Here is a 15,883-nt window from a genome sequence, read left to right on the forward strand (position 1 = left end):
TTTATACAAACCAAAATTATTTCAGTTAAGTATTCATAGTCATAATTGAAAGGTGTGTGTTGGAGATTGACATAACAATTTGAGCAATAGTAGTGGAAATCAGCAGTAGGCCGTTGGCCTTTCGAGGCTGATCAATCCGTACAATGGACATTCACAAAACAAATATATTGTTGACGTCGCGTGATAATGATTAGTTGTTTTTTGATCATTGTTTTTAGTGCTTTAAATGACTATTTACCAATATGGGCCTTTAGAAAAAAAATTATATCTATTGGCCAAGAATAATATACATATTTTCCTTGTAGAAAACCAATTTGATTTAAATCATTACATTAAAAATGAAATAGATTCGCTACGTTATGTTTGATGGAAACAAAACGAATTTGAAATTAATTTGAATTAGACGGGCCTTGGTAATGTAATTGATGTCATTTTGTATGGGAACATGTGAAACTAATCCGATAATTTATTGTATTACCTCTATTTTTGTAAGATATTCACTAACCAGTCTATTTTCTTGATTTGTGTTAAATGTTTATTAGCTTATTCTATTTCACTTCAAAGGAGTTGGCGCCGCCACCACGCCACAAATTTATGGACAAATCACCACATTCCCATTAGCGCAATAAATCTTCCCATTAAAAAGCCTTCCTTCGAGTATGATAACAAGCAAGCATGCATACCATTTGGTGTGAACATTATAATGCATTTTTAACATAATAACTTGCATTATATCCGTCGACGACAGCTACTTGAAGTCCATGGATTGACTACTAATTACCAGAAATTGTTCACTTCTAGCTGAAATTTTTAGCTGACATTCAGGTATAAAGTCAAACACTGTCGGTAATTTCATAAAAAATTCATCACCTTTTTTTTTTCTTAGAAACGTCTCGCAGTGAATAAAAAAAAAAAATCATAATAATTCAAAAGGAGACGAAACATTGTGTGGGCTTCGTATCATTTTACATCTCTAAGTGTAACTACAGGTAGGCCCTACTTCGTTTTCCTCTCTCTTTCTAATATTATATTAACAATTATGACTTTCTCTCCCACAAGCCTCTTATCATACAGCGTATTGTACCCCATCCCTATCTTTCCTTGTTTTTGTGTACATTGATGTTATTCCGTGGTTGTTGTTTTTTTGCACTTCGTTGTTTCTTTCTCTTTCATTTCTTCCTTCTTTCATTCCACGATGTTTTCTCATCTCTGTCACCTCTTCTCATTCATCTCCACTTTGTGTTTGTATAGTCTTAGGTGTGACTGAATTGTGATAACGAATCGCTATAGTTTTATGGTGCACTGGGTATATACTTTTATCTGATTTCAAGCTTCAATGTACTATCATTGGTCTCATTATTGTGATTGACGAAGGATTATAAAAATAGAATGAATGAAGCTTACCATATTATATATTTGATGCCTATATAGTCAAATATGTATGCCTATATTTAGAGTCAAAATTGATATAGCGTAAAGGACATAAAGGATTAATACTTTATATCATAGTTTCTGATAATCGACGTGATAAACCTCATTATATGATACATTCCTCCTTGTCTGTTCTATCTATAGTTCTCCATTTTCATAAGTGACTTGTTCACAGTGGGATCCAATCCGTGTTTGTTTACGTCCTTGAGTGAAAATTGTTCACCCTGACTAGGTGTTGCGGGTGCATTGGACCGTGACTGATTAGTCCACAAGCTCGAATCGGTCACGGTTTAAATGGCGCCGAGCAGTTATGTGACTTTCGTCATTGTTCACTTGATACGTTTGTGACGTTAATTTCAAGGCTCTTTGGCTCACTATGACGCGCGTTTATATTCAAGTCAGTAGATAAGATCAGATTCATGACTTTTTTTTTTTTTTTCATGACTTCGTGTATAGAAGGTCATTCCCACGTAAGTAGATCAGAACCTATCCCACTCTTCTGCCCCCTTCCCTTCCTCTTCTCTCTCTGTCCCTCTCAACCTCCCTCCCACCTTTTCGAGCCGTTATGACAAGGTGTTAGCTTTGCATAGATATCCTGGTAATTAGTTACCAGTTCCGCTCCGACATTCTTTAGAGTGACACGTGGGAGTGGCAAAGCGAAAACACCGAAGCATTATTATCTCTCATCGGCTGACCATTTCACCCGACTGACTTTTCTCTTCAGAGAAGGTCGAATCATTAAGCAAACCAAATCATGCACAAGCTCGATGAATCATTTATCTATACTTTTAATTATTCATGAAAGATTGCTTCTCTAAATATTTCCTTTGCTTTAAAAACTAGAATACAGTATACTGAAGAGTAAAATCTCTTTTGACTCATTTACATCCTTTTGCCATGTTTGCTTTAAGATACATCTACTAACATTTTGTGCTCTATCTTTTATGATTATATGTATCACTTCCTGTTTACGATATATTTAGAAAATGATAGAGCAAAAAAAAAAAAAATATATGCGCATATCTTCCATGTTTGTTTGTTTGTGTTTTTTCCAATAGGCCAGTAGTCTGCGTCAGCTATGTTAATTTTAAATTGGCGGCATTTTCTAAAGACGTAATCTTCCTTGTGGAATCTGAAGTTTTGAAGCACAGCTGTAAGGTAAGGTTAATATATTATCTTTTATTGTTATTGCGTTTATGTACTCACTCTATCGTCTGCAGTAGTTTAATCAATTTTCCATCAAGCATAGAATTAAGAAAGTACATAGGAAAGCCTGTGTTTTGTTGTGTGTTTTTTTTTATAGTTTTTTGACTCATTTAATACTTATTCTTGTTTTGTTTCGAGGCACCTGGCTAACAGGAATGCCAAGAATTATGATAATCTGACAATTTCTTCATGAAATCACTGGGGTGTGCTTGTGAAAGTGAGCACAGAAGAGAATGAGTCAGTGCAATTCAGTAGACCTTTACCTTTAAAAACATGATGCCATGAGGACCACTGCAATCAGTTACAACCGATTACATGGCTATAGAATTCTTATCAAGATAATATTATCACTTGCATCATATATTTAACACATTCCATACTAAATTCCGAAATGCCCATAGACTTAATACGCAGGCCACAGGTTCCCGTATGGAACGGAATAAGTTCCGATGCTTAGTGCTAAATGAATACCTCATCCTCTATAATTAGGCCTATGTGTTATTATTATATAAATACAATTACTGTAGTATAACGTTCACATTCATTTCGGATATATCACTCTCCTTTTATTACTTGTGTGATTTTTCTATATAAAAAAAGAAGAAGAAGGAAACAAAAGAGACATGAAAAAGAAAAAGGATAAAACAAATAATAAGTAGTAAAAGACAAGATAGGGTCCAACATAAGAAGTTCCGTAAAAGGGGGGATTTAGACATGTGGTAACGGGCACTGTAGACTCCTTACAAATACTCCCCCCCCCCCCTTGACTCTCCATAATATTGGGCTTATACGTCGAAGTTATAATCGTTGAATTTTCTAATGTTTACTTAAATGCAGAGTACTGAGCGCATGATTTAAATTTATTTTTCCTTCTCGCGAACAACCTACAAACGAAATCGTGAGGTAATCCATGTTCTACAGTCTAGTTTCTTCATAGTGCAGTGTAGACAGTTGTCATCATAATGGCATACAACGTATTTGATGTGTGGGAGAATGATGAGAAGTTTTGTCGTTAAATAATATATTGATATGCTATTAATACTTTATGATGTGTGTGTGCGTGTGTGTGTGTTTGTGGACATGTATATTATGTATTGTAGAAAAGATATCCGTCTCACGTAATTTGTCTGTTTGCAGTTTGAAAGTTGTATCATATTCGTAGCTCGCCTCGCCTGCTGTAATGGACCCTGTCAATAGCACGGTTTGTCTTGTCAATATGCATGAATCTTTGAGGGTACGATTCGAGTGGCAAGGGCATACCCGTTATAGCCGCCGGTATTTCAATATGACAAGTGTGTGCGTAAACTGCCAACACCATACTCATGATGATCTTTCCATTGTCACACTATGCCTCGATTCATCAAGTTAAAATGTTTGCATTCCCGTCTTACGGTGAGCAGAATCATGATTGTGTCTTCTGCGTATCATGACCGTTCAGATGTGAAACCCATACTAAAAATTAAAAGCCTACATGTGTTCTATCAAACAGAGTTATGAATGTGTGTGTGTGTGTGCGTGTGTGATGTGTGTGTGTGTGCGTTTGTGTGTGTGTGTGTTTGAATTTGAAGCGGTGCTTGTGTGCGGACGGATGCTGCTTTTATGCATACGGTCCATTATGTTTTACGTATCAACATTTGGAAGTCGTTTCATCAGGAAGGAAGGTGGTATCGTTTCGGGTGTGTGTGTGGGAGGGGGTGTATGTGTGTTGGTGTTTGTGTGTATGTGTATGTGGGTTGGTGGTTGTGGGTGTGGGTGTGGGTGTAGTTTAGGTTTTGGTGAATTGGGGGTTGGTGGGGATGGGGATTTGATTTGAAGAAGGATAGCTATAATTGTATGAAAGATATTGGATAAATGGTAAAAGATAAAGGATAGATGATGTAGATTTTTGGTTTTGGTTGGTAGGGGAAGAGTTGGTTAGGTTTTTTATGAATGATTTCATTCTAGATTTGTATAACGTATCTTTTTTTATGTATATGCCCTTGTGAGTGTCAGTTACATAATTCAGTATGTTCAAAGGATATATGTTTGGTATATACATGTCAATATTACTCTCTCGTGAAGAAATATATTGTCAGTATAGGGTTGATTTATAACCGGGTTGTTTATGTTGAAGAGAGATGATTTGAAGTATAAATTGACAAATGGATTTTTTTTGTGTGTGTGTGTTTTTGAATTGTATTTATACCGTTCATGTTCATGCTACACCCAGAATGGGTTGATTTATGAATGATTTGAATGAAATCAATGAAATATCAAGGGGAAAAAAGTGTTTGCGGTATAATGTCAATGATCGTATGGGTCGTAAGGACATTCTAAGAACGATGAGTTTGCCGTCTTCACTATTTGAGTGATCCCACTATAATAATGGTGTGCATCTGAAGAACTTCGTTGCTTTTTTCTTTGATGAAAGTAAAAAACATGAGTACATTTGGTCGACTTGCCAAGTTACAGTAATATAGGAGAAATCAATTTTGGTGGTGAAACTATGATAATCATCACCACCAATATTCGAGAATAAGATCCCAACTTCTAAAAAGAAAACCCACCTCATTACCATCTTTAATCATGTTTAACTTTCATACTCTCCTTCAAAGTTCCTTCTAAAAATTTATTTGTACCCATCTTCTTTTTTTTTGTGATTCATTAGAATAATTATCATTCGAGCTTCTCACTGGGTTTCTCAAGATCAAACTCTTAATGCGAGGATTGCATGCTTTGTATATTCTCGTAGCCCCTTTGTTTGTTGCCTTTCAAAACATATTTAGAAGAGCTCTACGGGAGCCTAATCACGCTAATGCCTCAATCATTCTTTTTTTCAGCTGAGATCCTGACAAAAAATAGCGACGCAAGGTCCCGTTGTGTTTAAAAACAACCCTTTAAAGTGGTCTCTCTGCTTACCCAGGTCCCTCGAATAGAAATCGTCTGTGGGGTGGCCGTCATCGACGTTCCTGCGAAGCATGCTAATGTCAACGTGGTCCCCTCGCAAATGGGTAGCCTTTGAGTGGCGTCCAGACCAATGAAAAAACAGAAGACAAAATTAACATCAAACACTGAGTTGATTGTTCGAAAAGAAGGTCAAATTTGGTTTTGCCGATAGCATTTGTAATTAATTTTACAAATATTAGGGGTGGAATCGCAATTGGCACAGCAAAGAGGAGGAAACGATTGGAGATAAAAGAGAAATGTGTAAAGACATTCATTCATTCTTTGTCTTACATAATTCTGAAATACTTGATCAGTCATCCACTCATTTATCTATATTCATAAGTCCTTTTCAGCATATTATCTATACATGGGTAACCCACCAAGCACAACAGTTCTTCATTTGATTAGAAGCCCATCGCATGATATACGTATGTATGATACATATGATATATTATAAACATTTGCAAGAATCTTCGAAATTGTATGAGCACGTAAGTTAAGAAACAAGCATGCACGCACTGTGCATTCAAATCAACACACAGTGAACAAACACGTTTCACATCATTTTAGCATAGATTTTTATTGTAGGCAGGTCACTCGTTACATGTGAGACTGAGATTTGTTTTAACCGTTTTCTAAGTTACAAAATTAAAACTGACTCGTTTTTAAATTCTTAAAATCCTTGTATGGTATCCAGATCTCCCCAGAAAAGAAAAACAGAAACAGCATCAAATAAAACCCCCAGCCCTCAAGAGAGATTAATGACAGGGGAATGTGTAGGGATTCCTAGTCTTTGTTGCATTTTGCAACGTTGAAGGAACAAATAGATGCAAATGGGCATCACGCGTTTCGGAATTAGTTTCTTTTTATAGAGCATCTTACCGTGGTTAATCATCCTTGAAGATCGAAACATTCTGCTATTTCTTTGTAGTAGTCTATTCTGTTGCTAAATAGATGATCTTAAATCGGGGACAAACATACGGTAGGTTCAGTTTGAAATGTTCAAACAAGATATTAAATGCGCTTGTTTAAAGGCAGTTTTATTGGCAACATTGGAAGGTTCTTCGAACTACTCTAGCAAGCAACGTATACATGTGAGTGATTGTGTAACTTGGAATAATGTTTTCCCCTAAATTCATTTATCATCAGATTACGACATTTTCCAACGCTGATTCAAAGGACTGGATGAAACTGTCGATAAGCAATTCGCATCACACATACAATGAGATACAAAATGAAGCACCGAGATCGCAAGAAAATTCTAGTACGTTTTCAATATTTTCGAATTATCTTTGTGCGAGAAGGGACTACCTAAAACGTCTGAGGGATTTCAAGTAATTGTTTTGCCCCCATCCGTTAACCACTCAAAATCATGATAGATTCTATTAAAAGTAACACTCCTTTACCCTCTTCCTGACTCCAATAATGATTTCAGTAAGTCTTAGATGATTGAGACTTGGTATATTGATATACTTACTATATGCATGAGTATCAAACGAATGCGAAAAATTCTGATCTGGGTTGATTTATTTCTCGTTCTAAAAATCTGATATTGGGACAAAATAAAACTCTCTCCATGTGCAAACCACGAATCGGCGCCTCCATCATGATTTTATCATCCGTTGATGAGAAATCCTCAGACGCTGCGTTTGTCACTCAAATGTGTCTGCTGTTAGTGTTTGCCGCTCCTAACAAAATTATGGTTATAAAGGAAATGAAGTACATCATTCCACGACTCGCTAGGTTGTTGACTCCATTATTTTCCTCTCGACGAATGAGGCCAACGAAAACATTTATACTATATATACTATACGGAGCTGTAAAAGATCTAGTTTGCATTTGTCGACTATAGAGATTTTTTTTTCGCTCGATTTGAGGGGATCTATTTACTTCTTCCTTCTTTCTCGCATTACTTTTGAATCATTAGTTTTCCTTTTTTTATATCTTACTCCTCACCTTTTCCTGTTTGATACAAATCTTTCGAATGAAATCAGAGTCCCGAATAAAAAGAAAAAAGGGGAGGGAGAGAACGTAAAATTACGTCAGAATCATGTAATAAGTTATTATGCGAGTAATGCACATTTTTATGCACCGTTGTACATTAATTCCGGTTTCTAGTGATACAATACAATACAATACAATCGGATCATTTATATAGCGCTCTTACACAGTCAATGACTGGTTTCACAGCACTTTACAACAAAATTCAGTCAAGATTAGCATTACAAAGAAAAGTCTTAAGATTCTTATATTAGAGTCTGTGTTCCAATTACGTGCATGGTATGTATTCATTGATATTTGACCCAGTGGTGCGTTCAAACAAATACTGTCTTATGTCTCATCTGGCAACCGTATTTAGGCCTCTTCTCTCAGGATTCGATTTACCTACACACTATGTCTATACGACAAAGTTAAATCGAATGATGATTGAAAAAAAAAATCGCGTTCGGATTCACTTTGGTACTCCATTCAAGCGTTCCATACATTAGTAGAAATGATGTCTAATGTCACTTTTTTTATAACATGCAATTTACTACATAACAAGTTATTTGTGAAATACATCTATAAGGCTTCTCCTTCGTTTAGAAAGGTTACCCAAGCAGTATTGCACAAAACACAATCAGCTGACAGCAACCAATATTAACATGATATGCAGTAGCAGTCTCCTCCGTTGCAATTCAGTGTACTTGAAGTCTTTTACTCCTGCCTGTTGTCCAGGACAGGATAAAATGTTACAACTGTACTTTTCCCATCAAAATCAAGATCCGTGCTAAAAATGTTGCTTTCAGCAGTTCAAGGATATAACCTCCGCCTTTTTTTTTCAAACATGGCACAGCTAGCTTGCTATATTTTCAAAGATATCTCAACTAGACTAACTCAATGGACAAAGAAAAGAGCAGTGGATGTTGAACATGAGGTGACATAATTATAACATATTACCAAATATTTAAACATGATCAAGATATGGCCTATAAAACGAGATAGGATATTTCATGTCAAACATTGGTTTGCAATTCAAACATTCTGTCACTACGCCACCAGTCTTACCAATGGCTACTGCGCACGTGTCACCTGACCAGTACTATTCTCACAATGCATAGGTGCAGTCGCTTTCATTCATTTGCTCTTTTCTTTGTAGTAAATAGGGGCTAAAGAAATGATTAAGAGAGTCCGATGGAAATTATTGCGTATAACAACATTTTACACCATATCATCCATAATATCTACCATCAGCCACACTTTCAGTCTTAAGGAGGAAATCCAGTCCAAATATAAGTTAGTCTGATAAAAAAGGGTAAATTTTACAAGTTCAACGGTAGACATTTGACGGAAATCGGATAAAAAATAAGGAAGCTATATATGAAATTTTGAAGTTTTGCTAATTTCTGCAAAACAGTTCTTGTACAGTGGGTATGAATATGCAAATGAGTGAGCTAACATGCCATACCCTTACAATTTTGCAATGATCGTGTACCAAAAAAAAAAAAAAAAAAAAAAAGAATGACGAAAATTCAATGTTTCTGTCATTGAAGTCTGAAACATGACGTTATTCCTGGTTGAATAACTTCAGAATAGTGATCAGTTAGATGTATGAGGATTTGAGCCTCGGGCATAATTGCGTTTAAAAGAAAAACAGGAAATTTCAAAATTTTATGTACAAACTATATTATGGTAAGTTGTGAGGGAATGACATGCTCACTTTGCCATTTGCATATTCATCTTGACTGTTCAAGAACTGTTTCCCCTCAAACTAGCGAAACTTCAAAATGTCTTAGCTTCCTTATTTTTCATCCGATTTCAATCAAATATATACCGTTGAACTCGTAATATTTTACTCTTTCTTATCAGATTCACTTATATTTTGGACTGGATTTCCCCTTTAAATAACTCTGTGACGACTCCGTACATATCATTTAACAACAGGACAACATACTAGTACTTCAAATTGTGTGTCTTGCATCAAGAGGAAGACGGCTGAGCATAATTTTGATTCACACTTTCTCATCCGTTATCCCTCGTTCTACAAAGCGTTGTCTATACAGAGAAATTTGTCGAAATGTTCAGGATATCTGTCTCCTCTTCATTCTTTCAGCCGCACGGGATTCACTCAAATGTTTAACAATTGATATGGAAATGACATGGCAATTCAAGGTAACGCATCAATTTTCTCCCAATAGAAACGACAGGTGGAAGTTGCTCCACCTGCCTCACAACTTCCGCTTACATCACTCATTCCCTATGAATAGACAATTAACGTGGCAACACTATGGTAACATGGCTGTAGTTTATGTAGACTTGATGACACGAGTGCTATACCGGCATATTCTGTCCAGGACCAATAGCGATTTAGATAATTTTGACATAGAAATGAGATATACTTACGGATGGAGATTAATGTTACATAATCATCGAATCAATTTTAATAGTTCAATTGATCCTTGTGATATTTCAAGGGATCAATTACCACCAGTATTATCATAATCATTATCCTCATCATTGTAGTCCGTATAGGGGAAAAATGGCCATGGAAACCCGATGCATTTAATAATTATGATATGGTAAAAGCAGTTCGTTTTGTTTTGTTTTCCCCTACATGTTTGTAATATGCAGAAGTTCATTTTTAACATCCGTTTTACCTCTCTGCAATTTGTCTCCTGTCTTGGAGTTGAATGGCATCGTTCAGACATTTATACACCACATTCTGCTTCCCTTCGACCTTAACGTTTCACATGTGTTACAACTTTCCCATTGGCGCCATAGATTGGCTACATTTTGTTGCGCGTTTGTCAGTAGTAACGCTGCAAGGAATAGCACACTTTCTCTTGAGCGGTATATGGGTGAATTTCATTTTTATATATCTGAAATACATCTGATTTTCACAAGAGCTAATACACTACCGAATCAGTATCTTATTTTTGTCTACAGATTATTGTACTTGAAAAATCTTTGTAAATAAGCCCTATCTCTTGCAATTTATTCTCTTTTTTTCTTGCCTTTCTTTTTATGTTGATAGCCAATTCTTACTGTTTTCTTAACATAATGTTTATCTTTAGTAATAATTATGTCAATGTAAGTTCGAAGTTTATTCAAAGTTTTTTTTTTCCAAGTATGAGTTTTACAGGGGACAGTTCACTACTCATTTTGTCTCTCTGAGCTCGGAAATAAGAGTAAGCTTCCTTCAATACCGAACAAAAGGTATTATTTCTTCGTCAATAGCAGTCAGACGAAACAAGAAGGAGGAACATTTGATATTACCCACCTGTTCTTCGATGCCCAGGGTGTGGGAACAAAACATCATAACCACAACGAATATCGATTGACAGTATTGTGACGTCATGGCGAGACTTTATTGCTATCCTCTGGCTGCCAACAATCGTAGTTAAAGTTGTTGTTCACGAGAGTTCTGCGGACTGCCGTGAGATTCGACCGGACAAGAGTGTAGCAAGACGAAGTTTGCTATCTGCTCAAGATGCAGAGCTGGAGGCGATGCACTGTCTAGTTCTCTCCTTTTCTGTGTGACTGCATGTGTTGCTATGAATGAAGAGTGTAGATTCCCTGTCAGTAACGCTGTTTGCAGCAAACTGTTCCCTTCTCCGGCGATCGAATGACAGACAGCTCCCTCCAGAGACCTTTTTATTGCCGCTCAAGTCAGTGAGAGACCGTCGCAAACAACGCGAGTGCCCGATAACTCTTTCGTCATTTCGCGAAACACGGACACACGTTCAGATTGATGGGCGTGGTCTCGCTATGAGAGATATTTTGATTGGTTTGCTCCAGTAAGTCAGATATCTCATAATCAAACAGCATTCTTCTTGCTATAAAATCATGCCTTTTCGCCCTTTCAATAGACTGTCCAAACCTATGCCTTCATATTTTTCTTGATGAATCTGAAGAAGCGTCACGATATATAGTGGTAAGATTCAGAGAAGTGTCTTTCAAACTGCTCCGTTCTATTCTGTTCTAAAATAGGAAAGGTTAAAAGATTCGTTAACCCTTTGTACGCTCTGAGTTTTGAGTGCCAATTGGCAAATAAAACCTTGTAGCATTCTATGCACTATCCAAAGTCCCCGACACAGAAAGGGTTAATGAATGGATATTTGTCTGCCCCCCCCCCCCCCCTCCTCCACTTTTTTTTTGCACCCGCACATTATATATGAATACTAATATAGGATGATATCTTTGAGCCCGGTAAGGCCTTTGTTTTTGCGCTGAAGACTTTTTTTTTTTTTGCTTGTCAGCTGAAGAAACCCGGAAGTGGAATGATGAAGATAAGCTGAAGACCTTTGGGTTTTTTGTTTGTTTGTTTGTTTTTTGTTTGTCTTTTTGTGTTGTTTTTTTGCTTGTCAGCTGAAGAAAGGCCCCCACTTTTGAAAACGTGGCGTTGTTGTCACTATTCCTTACTCATTAGCCCAATCTCTAATAGTCATGGCTTTAATAATTACCATTTCGCTCAATCATGGTTTCCTCCCTTCCGCCTCCCTTCTTAGCTTTCCCGGCTCTATATATTTTCTCCATCAAATCAACTTTTAAACATAGGATATCTGCACACATAATGAATGAAACCCCCTTCCCCACCCCCACCCATTTTTCATCTTTCCAATATCTATGTGTACTGGGGCCCTTTTCTGTACGCGCTGATTATGCGTCGATGCATGACTGGGGAACTCTTCATCCAATAATTCGATATTAATCATGTCTTTTTGTCGCTTTTGATTTATATTGATTTTTTTTTCAGCAGGGAAGGTATTGTTCTCATGACATATTTCGCAATAAGCCCACTGAAATGTTTAATCAAATCATGCTCAACCCCTAATTTACATTCCCTCGAATATCATATATACTCCGTCTTCATAGGTATCTCTGAAAAGAGTGCAGACGTTGGAACATGTTATAAGCTTGTCAAAGATTCTTTCATCATTCTCCTTCACAGTTATGAAAAGTTTATCACTTTCATGCACTTTCAATTAGATAAAAACTGACTATCCCTTCAAACTATGAAATGGGAACGTAGATCCAAACGCAATTGGCACATCGAGATACTAGATTTTTATTCGTTTGTATATTAGTGTAAGTGGATTCTAGGCCCTACTAAAAAGGCAGGAAAATAATCAAAATAATAAGCGTAAATGAAAAGTACAGTATGTTGGCATGCCATCTTTAATTATGATATTCGTATTAAATGACGTCAGCGCATCGCAAAGACACGTCGTCATTGTTTCACGTACCCGCCTTGGTTCTTCGGCGAGGCGGCTTTCCGTAATGGTCACATCCTGACGACGAGCGCATTCTCGCTGTTACAAAATGCTGACAAATATGCAAGCATTTTAATTATTCTCTTCTCTTCCCCTGCTTCTACCTTTGGTCATCAACCATTTCAGTCTGGGCTACGCATTGGGCCATGATTGCTGCTGACTTTGGTGACGCACTGAAGCAAAAATGCAGTTCATGAATTTCTACAATTAGCTGATATTGCCTACGGTAAATGTCATGAACTCTTCTTCAGAATATCGGTATGGTGTCTCTTCGTAATTCTTCGTCAGGAAAGAAAGAGAGAGAGAGAGAAAAAAAAGAAAGATAATAGGACAATCATCGCATTTCATTTTCATCCAATTTTTGTAAAGTATAGCCCGTTTTCTCACACGTGCGGGTGCAAAGGTTCATATGCGCTCCAGTTATGTGTGCTTTAAAAAACAGGAATATATCATAATTGCTTTGATTGACACGTGACATCTTGAAGCATATTAATTGCCCTGTTTGTCTTGGTACAATTACAATTTCTATCAAATACTTGCTGCTATGACGTTCGTACTTCAATATCCTTTTTTTCATTCAGTAATAAGTATTTCTTAAAGAAATTCAATTATCAAACGACATATGTAAAAATTGGAAACATCATAAGATGGAGGCATATCAAGTACATCCGTGTCCCGATATGCTCAGCTTTGACTTGCCGACTAATGCCTTAACCATGAATGAATCGGGAAATGACTACCTTTTTTTAAATTTTCTCCACTATATTTTGAGCATCGTTATAAGATAGGCAGAAAAGGGTTGAGGCAGCTGAATTACGTAACTCTGTCTTCTATTGTAGATAGGAGTATAGGGTATAGTTAAAACGTTAAGTTATTTATAGCGAAGCATGTTTTTTTCTCTCTCTTTGGCGAACGTAAATGAAGTCATTGCGTTTTTAAATATCAGAATACAAACGATTTCCCAGCCAAGCAGTCGCAGTCTCTGATGATAAGGACCTCCCTGGAAGAGGCGTGAAGAAAAAAATATATATCAAAAATTCACGATGCATAAAAACATCAAAAAGACCGCTGCTCATGAGCGAAGATTTGAGAGAAGTTGAAGAGGCAATTTAATGACTTTTGATACTTCATCCACACAAAGAATTTGAAATTGGTTCATAGTAAAAGGACAGAAATTTACTAGTTTGAGTGAAATAGATGCCAGATCAAGGTATTTCAAAGTATATCTCACGTTCTTAATCTTTTGATTAAAATATCTGCCATATATACTGTCAGCCAGCAAAGCCAGAGTTTTATCACATATAATCAAAGGGATCGTATAGTTTTGATTGAGACTTAACTTTAGATTTCTAACATTTTTGGGCAAGATGATGAAAATCCTGTTTTAGAATATGAAAGAGAATGGAATTCCAAGAGGAATTCAACTTTTATTTGATGAAAATTGGTTTTGAAATGGCTGAGATACCCAAAAACAGAGCGATACTAATAAAAGTGGGACCCATCTTTTATTACGACAGCTTTGTTTAACTTCTTTTTTTGTTTGTTGATGTCTCAGCCATTCAAAAAACTGGTTTTCATGAAAAAAATTTGAATTTCTCTCAGAATGGTATGCTCTGTACTATTAATATTTTACAGGTTGTTTCTTGATATCTCAAAAAAAGTTAAAAGCCCAATCCTCATCTCCACCAATACTATACATTCACTATAGATGGAGACGTCAGTTTTTGTTTTTACATATTTGAATAGCTGCTGCTGAATGCAGGTTTTAGCCTTAATCTGATAAGATTCTTTATATGCTCGTGCTGAAGTATGATAATAATACCTTGTACTGTAATCTGTATCATTCATTGTAAATTTGCAAACCAGGTTTCATCTTATACGTCTTTCACAGATTTTTTTTTGAAGTTTCTAATGAGACTTTATTTTAAAAACAAGGATTCAGCGTTTAGACATGGAACAAGCTCTTGAAATGGATGAGATTGGGGTAGAAATTGAATTTGACAGTTTTTCACTGGCATTGATAAAAAATGTTATGCTAGTCTGGTTTCCTACCGTCACCCCATGTCAGTCTTTTCCCTACACTATACATGTAAGTAGTTTGTTGTTGTCAGCTGGTTGTCCCGGCTTGTTTCATGTTTGTTTGTTTGTTCATTTGTTGTTGTTTTTTGCGTGTGTGTGTGTGTGTGTGTGTCTGTCTGTCTGTTTGTCCCTGTGTCTTCTTAGTGGGCTTCCGAAACTTTGTTGCTCTTGTTTCAACCGATTTTTCCACTTGTTTTTTTTTCCATAAGGGGCCGACATTCTACAATTAAGCGTTAATTGTCTTTCAGTGGGTTCCACCATTTTTTCGCACAGTGCATATTAATACGTCACGTTGACAACTTCAGAACTCGTTAAACAGTGTATAAGGTTTCAATTATTGTTTTTTTTTGTACTCTAATCAAGTCACAACATTGTCTTGTTTACACTATTTCTGTCACAAAGAAGGAAGATGTATATTATGCTCTTGTCGAAAAATGGAAATGAATTGAATTCCAATTTGAATTTGATAAAAAATACGAGTTAAACTGGCGTGACTGGTTTTTACTACATCCTGATTTAAAGAAAAACCTTAATTTTTTTCAAGACACATCTATTTTCCCATGAGATATTGATGATATTCCCAGTCCTTTTTTAATTCTTATTTTGAGATCACCTTGTATTGAGGGAAACGTTTCACCAATAATATTGCTTGTTTGGGGCAGCGAATAAAGGTTTGTACCTTTGTTTTTGTAATTCTTAGAAGTAATTATGTATTTGGCACAAGAATGTTAAAGATATAGTTCTTATATTTGAATCAGAGTTTTGGTTTTCCAGTGCACAAGCTCTGTTTGGTGCAGTACAAGTTGGTTTTGCGATATTAAAAGAATGCATCATATCTCAACAGTTATCCGTTATGCTGTGCTAATGTTATGTTATGCTAATACCGTAACCTAATAAATCATTATCAAGTTACCTACGAAATAAATGTCTGGTTTCACATTCCACTTATTGTAAAATATCATTCAATGTAGAATTTACATCCAAAATAT

The 15,883-nt window shown here is 36.2% G+C and overlaps 1 protein-coding gene across 1 annotated transcript in view; it reads right to left on the reverse strand.

Moving 5' to 3' along the window:
• The window catches only part of LOC139733723 (corticotropin-releasing factor-binding protein-like), a 28,996-nt gene extending 17,850 nt beyond the window's left edge, over positions 1 to 11,146 (reverse strand). Inside the window, exons 1-2 of the mRNA XM_071644533.1 lie at positions 10,823 to 11,146; positions 5,536 to 5,632 (exon numbers count right to left, since the gene is read on the reverse strand). Of these exons, the coding sequence (XP_071500634.1) occupies positions 5,536 to 5,632; positions 10,823 to 10,900 (175 nt within the window). The 5' untranslated portion in view covers positions 10,901 to 11,146. The remainder of the gene's footprint in view (positions 1 to 5,535; positions 5,633 to 10,822) is intronic.
• Positions 11,147 to 15,883: the final 4,737 nt, after the last annotated feature.

This window comes from Diadema antillarum, unplaced genomic scaffold (assembly GCF_040938485.1).
Source record: "Diadema antillarum isolate AM-2024a unplaced genomic scaffold, OU_Dant_1.0 seq00000488_RagTag, whole genome shotgun sequence".
NCBI classification, from domain to species: domain Eukaryota; kingdom Metazoa; phylum Echinodermata; class Echinoidea; order Diadematoida; family Diadematidae; genus Diadema; species Diadema antillarum.